The sequence below is a fragment of the Sus scrofa genome, chromosome 4 (assembly GCF_054392235.1).
Source record: "Sus scrofa isolate SSC_HxYL_T2T_F1_AM1 chromosome 4, Sscrofa_HxYL_maternal_Yorkshire_Landrace_v2.0, whole genome shotgun sequence".
Classification (NCBI taxonomy): Eukaryota; Metazoa; Chordata; class Mammalia; order Artiodactyla; family Suidae; genus Sus; species Sus scrofa.
This window is the reverse complement of record NC_139386.1, coordinates 12,730,540-12,746,782: the sequence shown is the minus strand read 5'-3', so window position 1 is coordinate 12,746,782 and position 16,243 is coordinate 12,730,540. Positions and strand designations below refer to the sequence as shown.

Sequence of the window (16,243 nt, the reverse complement as noted above, 5' to 3'; positions counted from 1 at the left end):
TTATTATTTATGTATTATTTATGTATTTATTTTTCTTTTTAAGCCTGCACCTATGCACACAGAAGTTGCCTGGGCTAGGAATCGAATTGGAGCCACAGCTGCCAGCCTGTGCCACAGCCACAACCATATCAGATATGAGTCACATCTGCAACCTATGCCACAAGCTTGCAGCAAGGCTGGATCTTTAACCCACTGAATGAGACCAGGGATTGAGCCCACATCCTGGCAGACACTAGTCGGGTTCTTAAGCCACTGAACCACAACAGAAACCCCCTGACTTGATTTCTTAAAGCGTTTTTCCCCCTACTATATGAAACGGAGATAATAAAACCTACATCAAAGTGATACTGTGAGACAAAGTAAGTGTAACAAAAACATGTTGTCACCTGAAAAACTTAATTTATTCACATTAAATATGATGTCAGTCTCACTTTTCATTTCCCAAAGTATATTCTACTACTGGTGTCTTCCAAATGCTCTACACCAGACACCTGTGGTTGCCTACACAGCAGGCATTTTCCCCTTCCTCGTTCTAACAAGATCCTGGTTTCCAAGAGGGACCATCACCCTTTCCAGTTTTCAATTATAGACTTTAGCCAATAAGTGCATGAGCCAATCAGAATCAATGAGACATTTGTCAGAGCTTCTAGGAAACAGAAGTTCCCTTCATCTTCCATGGAAATTTTTCTCCTTCCTACTGGATGTGAACAAGGACAGCTGTAACCTCTAAAGCTAACAGAAGTCTTGGAAATACCGAGTGGAAGAGAAAAGAGCCTGTGTAACAGGGAGGAAAACCAAAAGATGGAAAGGGGATTCTGACTGTGTTCGTTTAGCCTAAAATCAAATCAATTACAAATTCCATACCTGCTTCTTAATGGCCAAGTGACCTTGGAAATGGCCATAAATTTCTCTGAGCTTTTGTTTCCTTGTCTGTACAGCAGAGGTAACTGTATACTCCTCATAGTGCTGTGCTAAGTGTTTGATTAGATAAGAGCTGTCAAGTGCCTAGAATAGGAGCTGACAGCTAGTAAGTGCTCAGCCAATGACGGTTTTCTCTCTTTGCTCTGCCCCTGGAAGAGAGGAGTGGGCAGGGATGTTATAAGGAAAGACTCAAAAATAAGGTTCTTGTTTGGAGTTTGATAAGCATCAAAGGAATTTGCTCATGCCACTTTGTATAATATTACACTTAGGCAAAGAAAGGGAGGTGGGGCATGCTAGGCTAAATTATTTCCTGCTATCTCATTTTCATATCCATTTGCATAGTTCAATTTACATTTTCATTTGCATATTAATTCAGTTTCCAAGAACAACCCTGGACCAAACCCAGATGTAGCATAATATGTGTGTGTGTGTGCATGTGTGTGTGTCTGCACATGTGTCTGTGTGTGTCTCCGTGTGTGTGACATTACGTGTGTATTTGGGGAGGGGGCAAACATGACCCTGATAAACAGCTGAGCAGAAGACACAATTCCCTGTTACAGCCATCCTGAACCTTATTAATAATAATCTTATTTTTAGGGGAGACTAAGTCTTCTAAGTCTTCTCTTGCTGTTCAGATGTGCCTTGGAAATCCAAGGACCCAGCTGGCTTCTCCTCAACAACAGCAGTAGATAAGGAAGCAACACGTCTGACCCATTTGAACATCATCCAAAAGGAAATCCTCTCCGCGCCTGCAGGAAACCAAGACAACATCTGGCACGAGAACACAGGCAACAGGAGGCAACTACATTTGAGGGCAGGAGCACAAAAATCAGCAGTCTGAAGCCAGCTTTGTCCCAGCTGTGCCTTTCCCCTTTCCCAGCCCCAGGTCCTTACCTGTAAAGTGGGTTCTCCACAATAATGTGGAGTAAGAACCCATGTCAACATCAGGTCTGGCACATTTCTGCCAGCGTATGTCCTAGATCCACAGGATAACTGGAGGAGTGAACCCAGCAGGAATACATCAAACAGCCCAGCATTCCTTCCAGAACTCTTCCTTTTGTTTCTCAGGATTTTTCCTGCCCAGCCAGATCCTCTCCATCTCTCAACTCAAGTGTTGCCTTTTCTGAGATGGCTGCACAGCACGCGTGACCCAGGCCAACCCAGTCATGCTCTGCCCCTGGTCCCATAATTCTCAAAATGTCTGTAAGACTCTGGACTAAGCTGATGCTTCATTGCTTTCTATGCCAATCTCCCCTTCAGGGTTATGAGTCTTCAGATGCATGTTGTAGAGTCTTGACCAAACCACCAAAGAAGCAAAGTTCAAGACAGACATGAAGCAAAGAGGTAGCAGAGAGATGGAGGGGTTAGCTCTGCTGAGAAGGGGTGAGAGGGCCCAGGGAAACCTCTCGAGAGGGGGTTCTATAGCATCTGGCACAATCGCTCTCCAAAAATGTTTGTTGGATGAATGAATAACATCAACACCCAGTTTATCTCCCCATTCTCCAAATAGTCTAGATCATAGGGACATCTTAGAAAGTTACTCACAGCCCCATTCAGCTGGTCTAGCCATTAAAAATCAACTTGGAAGCTCAGTAGATCTATCCTGGTATGGAGCATTTTCTATTTCATTTTATTGAATTATAATTGACCTACAGTATTATATTAGTTTCAGGTGTACATCTTTTTTTTTTTTTTGTCTTTTTGTCCTTTTAGGGCCACACCCGTGGCATGTGGAGGTTCCCAGGCTCTGGGTCTAATCGGAGCTGTAGCTGCCGGCCTGCACCAGAGCCACAGCAATGCCAGATCTAAGCCACGTCTGCAACCGACACCACAGCTCACAGCAACGCTGGATCCTTAACCCACTGAATGAGGCCAGGGATCGAACCAGCAACCTCATGGTTCCTAGTCGGATTCATTTCTGCTGTGCCACATGGGAACTCCCTCAGGTGTACATCTTGATTTTTATATATCACGAATGATCACCATAATAAGTTTAGTTACCATCTGCCACCACACAAAGTTATTTCAATATTATTGGCAATATTCTCTATGCTCTACATTTCAACCCGGTGACCTAGTTCATAACTGTATCTCTTAACCTCCTTCCCTGATTTTGCCTGTGCCCTCAACCCCCCTCCCCTCTGGGATGTATATATGGAAAGTATAACCTTTCTACTACAGGTTATAGTAGAAAGTACAGGATAAGGCCCACAATAGCACACAAATGCTGTTCTGTTTATCCCAGGGAGGTGCCTCATGGACTATTTCTGGTTCCCTGGCAGGAATGGCAGAGGCCAAGGCAAGGCAGTGTCACTTGCTCTGTGGGATAGCATTGAGGTAAGAATCGCCAGGAACCAGACATCCTCAGCATTCTCTCCTGCACCCAAGCTGCTCTGTCATCGTGGTAACTTTGATCTAGAGGAAAAAAAATGAAAAAGAGGGAGGAATAGTAGCTGAAAGAGATGCATTTTTCACCTGGAAAGAGAAACCAGGGGTTGAGTCCATCAGGACTAATTAAAGATCCTGGAAAAATATTGCAATGAGAGAAATGGAAATAATTTTTAAAGTAATGGCATCAAATAAACTCATTAGATTTCTTTCCTTAAGACAAACCATTTCATGACAGTGTACAATTTAAGAATCTAGATTAAAGGTCTTGCTTTGGTCATTCTACCAACACCGACTCCGCCTGTTCCTACATCTACTAGGGAAGATAAATATCTTGGTGCGATCTCCTAAAAACTATAAAATAAAAGCACATGCTATTTTCATAAAACTCAATAGGAACAATAAATCAAATGTTGACTCCACTTTGCCGTTTCCCTTTGGATCAGATCTTTAATACGAATGTGACAAATTTGTAAATCCTTGAGTTGAATTATGTAAACTTTCCAAACTACCTCAGGATAGATGGCCTAAAACCATCGGCTATGTGCTTCTATCTACTGTTTTAGTGTTTCTGTCATTTTTCACGTTGCTAATCTGTCCACTTCCACTCGACCCAGTGCTCCACGCACCTGCCCTACCTCTGCTGCTTCTGAGCTGAGAGTGCTTAGACACCAGAGAGGCATGTTTATGAGAACTATTTATCAAAGGGAGATCAAATGTCCTGGAATAATTATAAATAGCTCCCTATTCTGTCAAAACTGTCTAAGCTTGAACAATAAAAATATAATCACCCAGCTTATAACTAAAAGCTGAGAAGCTAAGAAAGAACAGGGATGGGAAGAAACTTTCCCAAATTCATAAGAAGTGGTGACAATTGATTTTGTTTCCTGGGATCTTTTTCAGTTTTGCCATTATGCTGGGAATAGTCAGGTTATGAAAGAGCTAAGCATTGATTAGAAATTCAACTGTCCATAATAAGTTTTAATACAGCATAAACAACTAGGTGTATGTAGTAAGCCTCTGATTTGCCAGCAGACCAGGAAAGAAAGTTCCATGTGCAGGAAACTTGGGGTTTTTTTGGTTTTTGTTTTGTTTTGTTTTGTTTTTTTGCTTTTTTTAGGGCCATACCCGTGGCATATGGAGGTTGCCAGGCTAGGGGTCAAATCAGAGCTGTGGCTGCTGGCCTATACCACAGCCATAGCAACGCAGGATCTGAGCTGCATCTGTGACCTACACCTCAGCTCATGGCAACGCTGGATCCTTAACCCAATGAGGAGGTCAGGGATCGAACCCAAAACCTCATGGTTCCTAGTTAGATTTGTTAACCGCTGAGCCACTTGTTTGAAACTAGCCTCCATTAGCCCACGCACCTGAAATGAATCCATTGACTTGCTTGCTGCCCTTACTAGAAAGAGTTTTTCCCTTGGGTACTTTTCCTCTTCCTTCTGATGCATTTCCTGTTCTTCATCCTCTTGTTCTGCCTTGGCTGGGCCTTGCCCACTCCTTTGACTTTTCTCCTGGAAAGATATGACCCAGGTCCATTAAAAGATAATCCCATCTCCTCATAAACTGTTCACCCAAAATTGACAGCCTATGTCTAACATGTGAACCATGCCCAGACTCATCCCAATTTCCATGGACTTGAACTTTCAGACTGTCCCTTTCAAGACACTGAGGACAGAGGACGGAAAGCTAGGATTGGAGTGAGACAGATGGAAGCTCTGGATGTAGCAACTTCACTTTCTGGATTTAAGAACTTGGGCAGTGACACTACCTCTTTAAGCTTCACTCTTCTAATTTGAACAAATAAGATGATAAATGCCAGCCTAATAGGACTTTTGTCTTCATCCTCAGTTCCTCTTGGGGTTTTTAGCAAAGGTGCTGGCTGACTAGATCCACAGTTAGCTTTGAGGAGCCCCTTAATGGGGTGAGGGTTGCTCCTGGAGACATCTCAAGGGGTTAAGACTTAGAAGCACAAGGTGGAGTTGCTGTTGTGGCTCAGTGGGTTAAGAATCTGACTAGTATCCATGAGGATGTGGGTTCGATCCCTGGCCTCACTCAGTGGGTTAAGGACTCAGTGTTGCTGCAGCTCTGATTTGACTCCTAGCCTGGGAACTTATATATGTCACAAGTGTGGCTATAAAAAGAAAGAAGAGGGAGGAGAGGAAGGAACTAATTTCAGATCTTTAGGGAAATTTTAGATTTCAGAGTTGGGACAACCAATTGCAAAAGTCATCAGCAGGACTGGACTCCATGTTGCAAAGCCCAGTCTTTGGAGCCTAGTGGAGATGATAGAGTGGGAGCCGATCAACAGGCAGCAAGGAACATCTGAGGGCAGGGATGAAGACAACGCAGAGGAGTGCTGTGGTCTCAGTGTTTGTGCCCCTGAAAACTGGAATTCAGACATTTGACTCCCAGTGCCTAATGTGATGGTACTAGGAGGTGATTAGAACATGAGGGTGGAACCCTCATGACTGAAATTAGTGCCCTTAAAAGGAGGGCACTGGAGAAATCCCTTGCCCCTTCCACTGCACGAGGCCACAGCAAGAAATTGGCAATCCACAGCTCTAAAGTGGGCCTTCACCAAAACTCAGCTGTGCTGGCAACATGATCTTGGACTTCCAGCTTCCAGAACAAGAAGAGAAACAAATTTCTGTGGTTTATAAGCCACCCTGTCTGTGGTATCCTGTTATAGCAGTCCAAGCAAAAACAAAGGATCTGGAGTTCCCTTGTGGTACGGTAGGTTAAGGATCCAGCATGGTCACTGCAGTGGCTTAGGTCTCTGCTGTGGCACAGGTTCAATCCCTGGCACAGGAACTTCCGCATGCCATGGGGCAGCCAAAAAAAAAAATCTTATCTCTGTCTATCTCATTCCTTCAAGAGCTTTTACTCTGAACAGATTCAAAGACAAGCTGCAGAGCAACCTGTGGCGAGGAAGAGATACACCCAGCATCACATTAGCCTGTTCCCTTGTCTAGTCCCCTGCTCTCCCCAGGGACTTTCTAACCCCTCACCTCTGATGATCTAGTGCCATCACTTCACCAGCTTCTGAGTTGAGGTGGCCCAACACCCGATGCACCTTTCTCCTTAACCAGCCCTCCAGGCAGACTCTATATGCCTCCCTGGACCCAGAAATTATTCCTCTTTTCTATAATATCTGGGTTATATGAAGTAACAAGTCCATGATATTCTTTGTGTTGAAAAAAATGGGGGGGTTCTTTCTAATCTTACAAAGAAAAGAAGGTAACTTAAGGAACACTTTGTCCCCTTAATCATCCTCCAGTAGGCCCACCAAGCATCAGGCAGTTGATAAAGAAATTCAGAGATCCTGCTGAAACTGACAATAGTTATGACTTGAACGCAGCCTAAACCCAAATTAGGACTTGAACCCACGGGCCAGGACTCGAATGCAGCCTAAACCCAGATTGTTACTTGAATCCATGGTTTTTAAATTAGAATCACTCACCCAGCATCTGGACTTACTGAGGTCCAGGTTCTTTGTGCCTCAGTGCAAGAGGAATCCAGTGAGAGACAAAGTGATAGGCAAGAAATAGATGTATTAAGATAAGATGCTTGTGAGAGATGCAAGTGGGCAGGCAAAGGGGCTCTGCCCTGAGGATTAGGTGGGCTACAGTTTTATAAACCAGGGGAGTGGGGGTGGGAAAAGACCACCTCCTCCTCTTTCTTCCAGTAGTAATTCCTCCTTGGTATCCAGTAAGAGTATTTGACCCTATAGGATCAAACTAGGACTGTCATGGTACTTATTCAAATCAGCAGAAAGGTGGTCTTTCAACGCCTGCCCTTAGTCTGAACCTGAATGCCAACCTGACCCCATCCCCCACCCAATGACCTGAGGCATATCTCGTGCTTCTACTAGTCAAGCAAGCCTGCCTTGTTCTGATGGCTCTCTTGAGCAATTACTAACTTACAGTCATCTCCCAAAGTTCCCTAGGTTTCCCTCTCTATCTATGGTCCCTTACTGGGACTTCTACAACTACGCTTGCAACTATCCTAGTCCACCCCTAACGCTGGGAACCCAAGAGGACAACCGTGGACCCTTAGCATCAGCAAAGGCCTAGATTGCAACAAAAATGAAACCAGGTATCCTAAAAACTGCATTTCCCTCTCTAGGATTCCCAGTGAAGTTCAACACCATTCCTAGAAAGATGCTCTTAGTCAAGTGTTTGTAACACTGATCTCCTGCATTGACTGGACAGAGTTGAGATATTCAGAAGTTAAACCAAAGAATGTCAGAGAAGGGTGAGTTCTACCAAGATCATTGAGAAGAAGCTGGGCTCTTGAACCAACACCTTGACATTCATGGGTAGGAAATGACCTCTCAAGAGTCACGGTCACTTCAGTTAAACCAACATTACTTTGGCAAGAAAAAAAAAAAAAAGACAATAACTCACTCAGCTCTTAAGTAAGTTCCTGTCTATTAGGAGAATGAAAGCCCACCAGTGGTAACAAATTCATATGCCTTCAAGGGTTCCAGTTGCAACAATAATTGTAACTAAGAAACTGGGAGGTCCTGAGAGTGCAGGCCCTCAATTACAGTCCTTCAATTTCAGAAACATTTTAAAATTCATGACTGGCAAATAAATACCCTTTGGGTAGTGAATTTTCATAACCTCACACAGATTTCCTTAGAACAGAATTTCTTGGCTTGGGCCCTACTGACATTTGGAGCCAGATAATTCTTTGTTGTAAGAGGATGTTCTGTTCCCTGTAAGAGGTTCGGCCACATCCCTGCACTTTATGCACCAATTGCCGGAAATACCCCCATTACTGTAACAATCAAAAATGCCCCCAAATATTGCCCAATGTACCCTGGGGGGAAAAAAAATAGGCCCCCGCTCCTGCCACCTGAGAAAAAAACGCTGGATGTCACAATAGCCAAGAACAACACCAGAGGACAGTCCCACCAGCCAAACAGCTTTGCAGTCACGTTTCATGCCCACAGCAGTTGGATCGGGAAGGAGCCACCATTACCCTCAATGACCAGATCAAGAAACAGATGCAGAGCCAAATTAAAGCTGCATGTGGCAGAGTTACTTTTTAAATGAAGCTCTTCTGACCCAAAGCTGTGTTTTAACTTGGTCTGACATCATGCTTCAAGCAGAGGGTGTTTCAAAGGATGAGCTGATTGAGCTGAGACTCAAAGAAGACTGGCTTTCACTTCTGTGTTTGGAACATCCCTCTAGCCCTTTCTCTTTCTGTGCTATTGAAGATGAGCTGGAGAGGGGACAGCAGTCCAGAGACTATTGCAGTCATGTCGATGATAAGTAACAAGGGTCTGAACTTGACCGCTGGGAGTAGGGATATAAAAGAAGATATAGAAAATATTTTGAAGAAAAAATTGGCAAGACTGGTAATTGATTGAACTAGGACATTAAAGAAAAAAAAGGAAATGAAGAGAGACTCCTAGAATGATTCGGCATTAGTCATGATAATTAACATCAGCCGCTTTAACAAACCCTCCAAGTATCTCAGCAACTTAACAAAGTCAAAATTATTTCTCACTCACATCATGGTCCAATCAGGTGTTCGGCCCTAAGACTTAGATGTAGTAACTCGGGATCCCAAGCCCCTGGATCCCGTGTTGTCATCATCCTCTGGGTCATAGGTCAACAACTACAGCCTATGGACCCAATCCAGCCACAGCCTGTTTTATAAATAAAGTTTTATTGGAAGACAATTGTGCTCATTTGTTTACATAGCATCTGTGGCTAATTTCACACCACAATGGTAGTGTTGAGTAATTGTGACAGAGACCATATGGCCCATAAAGCTTAAAATATTTACTATCTGACTTTTTACAGAAGAAAGTTCTCCTTGGCATCTTCTACTGAATTCCCGTCCATCAACCAACGACTAATAAGAGAAAGGAAGAAGGATCACACAAGAGGTTTTATAGCCAGGCCTGGACAGGGTGCAGAACATTTCTGGAACCGTACACCCTCCGTTGTCCAGAACTCAATCACATGGCTGCCCTCACTGCAGGGGAGGCTGGAAGATGTGGCGGAGTCCATGACTAAAGCTAGGAACTTCAGTCCATGCCATTGATCCATGGCTCTGGTCAAACTTCCTTTGGCTTGATTATCATCCTGTGGTTTCCTTAGAGTGGAAAACCCACGTATTCCTGCAAAGTGCTGCAAACAACCATATCTCACTGAGATGCATTAATTGACCAACATAAACTATCGAGCCCTAAGTTTAAACAAGTGTATTATGTTAGTTGATAATAGTAGAATAAACATGACCCCAATTAATGAATTTTTCTCAAGAGCGCTCTACTCTATTAGTTCAAATAAGGGCATAAATGGAAATCCAGTGTAGCTCAACCAAACAAATGTCTCCCTCATGCTCAGGGCTTCGCTAAGCAGAAAGGAAAATAAAGGCATACCGGATACGTGCCAGGACCTCATCTTAGGCATGAAATGCACAAATATAGAAATAACAAAAGAAGCATTATTTCTAAGTTCAAAAGGAGTAGAGGTTTATCTTTTCATCAGCCCTGAGAAAGAGTAGGCCATGAGGACTGGGGTGGAAGGGATCCACTTTCTGGAGAAGAAAAATAAAAGTCATTCTGGTTTATATGATTTCCATGAAAATTAAAATAAAAGTGAAAGTTGACAAAATTTGAAAAAAGGCTCTACCCCTTAGAAGTCCTTCTCACCATGTACTGTCCCTTAATATACATCAAAATCCTGTGAATTTGGTATCCTCAGGACTAACTCACTTTCACTGGCAGGCAGGAAGGGGTTATGACTCGCTCTGGAACCCACAGTTTGTGAGGGGAGCAGTGGGCCTGAAACAAGGGTTGGAGTTATCTTTTTCCTTTTTTCTCTCTCGTTTTTCTTTTCCTGATTTCTAATCCTGCACTCTTTCTCCTCTACAACAGTGTTATTAAAAAAATCAAAGCGTGTCCTTTGACAGACTTAGACCAAAGTAGCCACAGAGAACTCATGATGGGGTCCAAAGCCAACAGCAGTGGGGAGAAACCTTTCCACACAAAGACAGTGAAATTTCTATTGGCTCAAGGATGATCCAGCCAGGGGCAAAGGAAACAAAGCCACGGACTGAGAGCTCTCCCCAAAGATTGCTCCATCCAGTTCTCAGGTTGAAGACACCTTTGAAGTTAAAACACAACCATCTCGACAGGTAAAGGAAGTGAAACCACGAGGACTGTCAGTCCGGTCAAGTTCAGTAAATGAATTAGACGCAGAATAGTGGACCAAGAATAGAGCGGCCCTTTGTGGCTGGCTCAGAGGAATTCTGGCCCTTCCTGGAGTCATGTTCCCTGACTCCATTTGTCATCCTGACTCACAGGCGGCTAAGCCATTAAGCTCCTGAACAACAGAAGGTATCGAATATGTGACATGTACATACATGGCCTGAGTCAGCAGCGGGCTCTCCTGCTGGTCAAGGGAGCAGAGAAGCCACATGTCACGATGGAATTGAGATTATTATGGCCCATTTGACTTCAGCATTTCCATAGCATGAACTACAGCCATCACAAGGACCAATTGGGCAAGACTGCTCTTTGGGTGGAGCAACCAGTGGAAAATGGGAAACAGAATGAAGTCCAATTTGCTCTGGTCCTAAGAGGTAAAGCCCTACACCCCTAACATGACATATAGGCTATCTGTGTCCTGGTCCCTGTTCCCCTGAGCAGTCTTTCTTTCTGTATCCCCACCCTCCCTCCCTCTCCACGTTCCACCAGTAGGACCCTCTCAACGTGTCACTCATTATGGACCAGGGCTTGCTCATGATACCAGTTTCCACTCTTTGGTATGCCTCTCCCATGTTCTCTGCCTGACAAACTCCTATCCATCTTCCACCCCCAATATTTAATCACAGTTCATCTATGATAATTTCTTTAAGTTGTCCTTTCAACAACCAGGAAGCCACTCCTTTCCCTTGGCAACCATAGTGCTTTACATGTCTTATTGCTACAGCACACATCACATTCCATTGAAATAATGTGTGTTCCTGTCTGTCTCCCTCATGGGCCTCATCTATAACAAGCAGCCATGGAAACACTTCCAGTGGCCTCTTTATCCCCGGCAAGCCAAGGTCACCACTCACAGTCATGGTCATTGCAGCCATTGGACAAAAGCAGCTGGACCAGAGACAAGAATTATAGCACATGGCTGACCCTGGAATAATCCCCCTAATGTGACCTCTTGGCCCTGGGACACCTGCCTACAAGAGAAATTATACCTAGATCAGTGCCATGTCTCACATTCCCCAAGTCTGGCCCCTCTCCAGGCACGATATGTGCAGCCAGTAGATGTCAAACAGGAGAAGAGATAATCAAGTTATTCAGGAGAGGATGGGAAGAGGAAGATAATTTTCTGATGTGGGCTTACACAGTCGGTCAGAGTTTTTGATGTTTTTCTCACTTTCCAAAACCTCCAGGGTATCTTCTTCACCTTAAGAAAAAAGAGATTAGGAAGTGATTTGGGAAGGATGCCCGCATGAGACTGTGCCAAGACTCTCTCTTCTTGATTGGCCACGCTGCTCATGGGACCACTTGACCAAGGGGGGCAATTTCCTATTTTTGTTCCTGAAACCTCCAAGAGTCTTGGTAGAGGGTACAGAACCAGACTTTAGTTTGATGTGCACAAAAGTCCAAGAAGGGCTCACTGCCACTCAGGGTCAGCCTCCTTGGGGAGGAAAGTGTGAGTCTTATGGGTAGAGACCTGGGTCCACAATTAGATCCCAAGCCCCACTTCCTGTGCGACCTTAGCCCACTTGCTGAACTTTTCTAAGCCTTGCTTTTCTCATCCATAAAACCAGCACAACAATTCTTGTTTCTGCAATATTATAAAGTTAAATTCGGTCCTGTATTTTAAGTACACATCATGGTATTTAGCATGTGCCCAACATAGTATATATATTATTTTTAGGTCTCCACCTGAAAGCTTGACACACAAGATGAGTTCCCAGGTTCAGAATTTAGTCAGGTATGATATATTTAAAAAAATAAAAAATAAATCATGGAACCTAAAATATGGGGCAAATGATCCTATCTATGAAACAGGACAGATCGTGGCCATGGAGAGGAGACTTGCTTACGGTTGCGGGGGGGAGAGGGGAGGCAGTAGGATGGGCGGGGAGTTCAGGGTTGGTGGATGCAAACTGTTCCATTTGGAATGGATGGACAATGGGGTCTTACTCTACAGTACAGGAAACTGTGCATGACTGGGTCGCTTTGCTGTACAACAGAAATTGAAGAACCATTGTAAATCAACTATACTTTAATAAAAAACTGTAACATGAAAATCTTAATATGGGAGATATTTATCTTATTACTATTACTATTCAAGGATAGGATTACTATCCTATTACCATATTCAATATTTTTCCACAAATTCCTTAATTGGCACATGTAAGGTGTTCAGGAAATTCTGTCGAATGACTAGATAAGTAAATTATTTAGTTCAGTAATTTCACTTAACTAAGGTAAAGAAAATAAGCCTGTACAGAACAAGTTTTAATCTATAGAAAATTCATGTATACTGGTAAGACTTCCAAAATGAAATTGCCAAAGGATTGAAGGAACAATTCAGAGAAGAAGAATTTGAAATCCCAAAAAGTATATGAACAAGCCCTGTTCAATGAACCCACAGTTCTCTAAGCATAAATACAGACTAAAAGCCCTTTCACTACCAAACTGGAAATGATTTTTATTTTTTTATAATGATTTTTATTTTTTCCATTATAGTTGGCTTACAGTGCTCTGTCAATTTTCTACTGTACAGCAAGGTGACTCAATCACACATACAGGTATACATTCTTTTTTCCTCACATTATCATGCTCTATCATAAGTGACTAGACATAGTTCCCAGTGCTATACAGCAGGAAGGAAATGATTTTTAAACTGATAGCAATCTATGGTGGCCCAAGTCTGGTGAAGTGAGGCAGTTCATTCACAGTTGGTCAGAATGTCCATGTGTTAAGTTTTCTGAAAAGCTGCTTACCAGTACAATTAAAAGCCCTGAAAGCATCTGTATTTTCTAACCAAATAATTCTACTCCTGGAAATCTACAGTAGAAACACATTCCTTCAAAAAGATACATGCATCCCTATGCTCATCAAAGCACTATTTAAATAGCCAAGACATGGAAATAAACTAAATGTTCATGGACATATATACATATACGCAATGGAATACTAGTCAGCCCATAAAAGGAAAAAATAATGCCACTTGCAGCAACATGGGTTCAACTAGAGATTCTCATATTAAGTGAAGTCAGAAAGAGAAAGACAAATGCCATGTAATACCACTTGCATGTGGAATCTAAAATATGGCACAAATGATTCTATCTACAAAACAGAGGCCGATCACGGCCATGGAGAGCAGCCTTGTAGTTGCCAGGGGAGGGGGATGGATGGGGAGTTTGGGGTTGGTAGATGCAAACTGTTACATTTGGAATGGATAAGCAATGCGGTCCTACTGTACAGCACAGGGAACCATGTCCAATCTCTTGGGTTGGAACATGATGGAAGATAGGATGAAAAAAAGTGTACATATCTGTATGACTGGGTCACTTTGCTGTACAACCAAAATTAAAGAAACTCTGTAAATCAACTCCACTTTAATAAAAAAATTAAAAGAAAAAAAGAATCACTAGATCCATAGACAAAGGTGTCTCTGTAGGAATGTTCATGACACTAATATTTGTATAATAGCGAAAGAAGAGGAGTAGAAGGAGTAGGAGTAAGAAGGAGAGAAGAACGAAAAGAAGTGAGAGAAAGAGGAGGAAGAGGAGAGCAGAGCAGAGATGGACTAGATAGAATTAAGACACAGGGCAGCTATGGCAAGGGAATTGGATGGGAAATAATCTGAATTAAGATATTAGGTATTTTTACATTGTTTTAGGGTACAGTAAAGATACTAAATATAGACTTTGTTAACATACCATTTGTGCTAAAAGAGCCAGGTGACTACTAAAGCTATAGACATAGAGCATACACTTGCCAAAAGAGTAAAGGAAAAAATAGAAAAAGAAAAAGAAAAAAAAACTGAATCAATCACAGTAAACTCAAGACAGGGAAAAAAAATCAAAAGAAACATAAAAGACAGGAAAATTTGCAAGTATATAATCAGATTATAAAAATTAACACAGGACTTCCTGCCATGGCTCAGTGGAAACAAACCTGACTAGTATCCATGAGGATGTGGGTTCGATCCCTGGCCTCATTCAGTGGGTTAAGTATCCAGTGTTGCTGTGAGCTATGGTAGAGTTGGCAGACGCGGCTTGGATCTGGCGTTGCTGTAGTGTAGGCCAGCAGCTGCAGCTCTGATTCAACCGCTAGCCTGGGAACTTCCATATGCCACAGGTGCGGCCCCAAAAAGATTTAAAAAAAAAAAAAAAAAGGAATCCAAACATATCAGTGTCTCAATTGGCTGCAGGTGCCATAATAAAATACCATAGCCTGAATGGCTTAAAGAACAGAAATGTATTCCTTATGATTCTAGAGACTGGAAGCCTGAGATCTGAGTGTTAGCATGGTCAGGTTCTGGTGATAACCTTCCTAGCTTGTAGATGGCCACCTTCGTGCTGTGTGCTCTCATGCCTTGGGAAGAGAGAGAGAGACACACACACACACACAGAGAAGGAGGAGAGGGAGAGAAAAATAGAGATTGGTCTTCCTCTTCATATAAGACCACCAATCCTACTGGAATTGGCCCTCAGCCTTCTGATCTCATTTAACCTCAAGGACCTCCTTAAAAGCCCTATCTCCAATACAGCCCCATGGGGTTAATTTGGGAGGGACATATTTCAGTTGCTTATCAAAAAAAATCTTATCATTGATCCTCCAAAATATAAGGTGTACATTTATTTACATGTAATATACTAAATTTAAACCATTCCTTAGTGCAGAAAGAAAATTTTGGTGAGAATTATCAACAGTACGAGTCTGAAAGACAAAGAAAAGGAGCAAATCAAATTTTTTCCAGTAAAGACTAGATAGGAAACATAGCTTCAGAGATATTTACAATAGCATTATAAAATGTAATGTACACAATAATTAGCAAAAATGGGTATGCCTTTTATGGAGATTATAAAACTTAATGGAAATACATTAAAGAGAGTCTAAAATGTGAGCCATAAAATATTATAAGTAGGACTCAATATCTTACAGATGTTAATTCTCCCCAAATTGATCTGTTGCTTTAATGTTATTTCACCAAAAATCCTAACAGCGCTTTTTCATATACTTGATTAACTGATTCTAAATTTTGTATGAAAAAGCAGAAGTCCAAGAATAGCAAAGATGCTCCTGAGGGTGTAGTATAAAATTATGAGACTTTGTTGGATATCGAGAATTATTATGAAGGTTCAGTAATTAAGCAAGCATAGGACAAGTGCAGAAACTAACAAAAAACAAGAAAACTAACAAAAAGAAAGAAAATAGAGACTTATAAACAGACATACACACCAAAACAGAAACTTCATTATCACAGTCTAGTCATTGCAGATGGGAATGAATTGTATTGTGATGGTGGCTCTTCATAAATACTAAAAATGCTGTTTTATCCCTAGCCAAAAACCAGTTCCAGTGGAATGTAGATTTAAATGTAAGGAATCAAACTACAAAGCTTTTAGAAGCAATACGAGAGACTATATTTATGATTTGGGGGTAAAAAAGTATTAAAAAAAATCACAAACCTTAAAGAAAAATGTTGATAAATTTCACTATGTTGAGGTGAAGAATTTTGCTCACTAAAAGACTCAATAAAGAAGTAAAAAGGGTTTAATCCGGGTGAAGATTTGGGGGGGAATAGTAAAGACTTTGTATCTAGTGAATATAAATATTTTCTACAAATTTAAAAAAAAATCTAAACATGAACAACTGAACAGCAAATGAGAAAAAGATCAAAACAAACATTGCACAGAAGTAGAGCCACAAATGGCC

At 42.0% G+C, this 16,243-nt stretch overlaps 1 protein-coding gene across 7 annotated transcripts in view; it reads right to left on the bottom strand.

Annotated features, from left to right (window-relative positions):
• Nucleotides 1-16,243, bottom strand: part of LOC110260224 (uncharacterized) — a 173,714-nt gene that overhangs the window by 18,276 nt on the left and 139,195 nt on the right. For 3 of the 7 annotated variants that reach the window (XM_085021672.1, XM_085021674.1, XM_085021673.1), the window contains one exon: nucleotides 4,680-4,826. The exons of the other annotated variants lie outside the window; for them this stretch is intronic. In XM_085021672.1, the coding sequence (XP_084877798.1) occupies nucleotides 4,680-4,826 (147 nt within the window). The remainder of the gene's footprint in view (nucleotides 1-4,679; nucleotides 4,827-16,243) is intronic. 7 annotated transcript variants of the gene reach the window in all.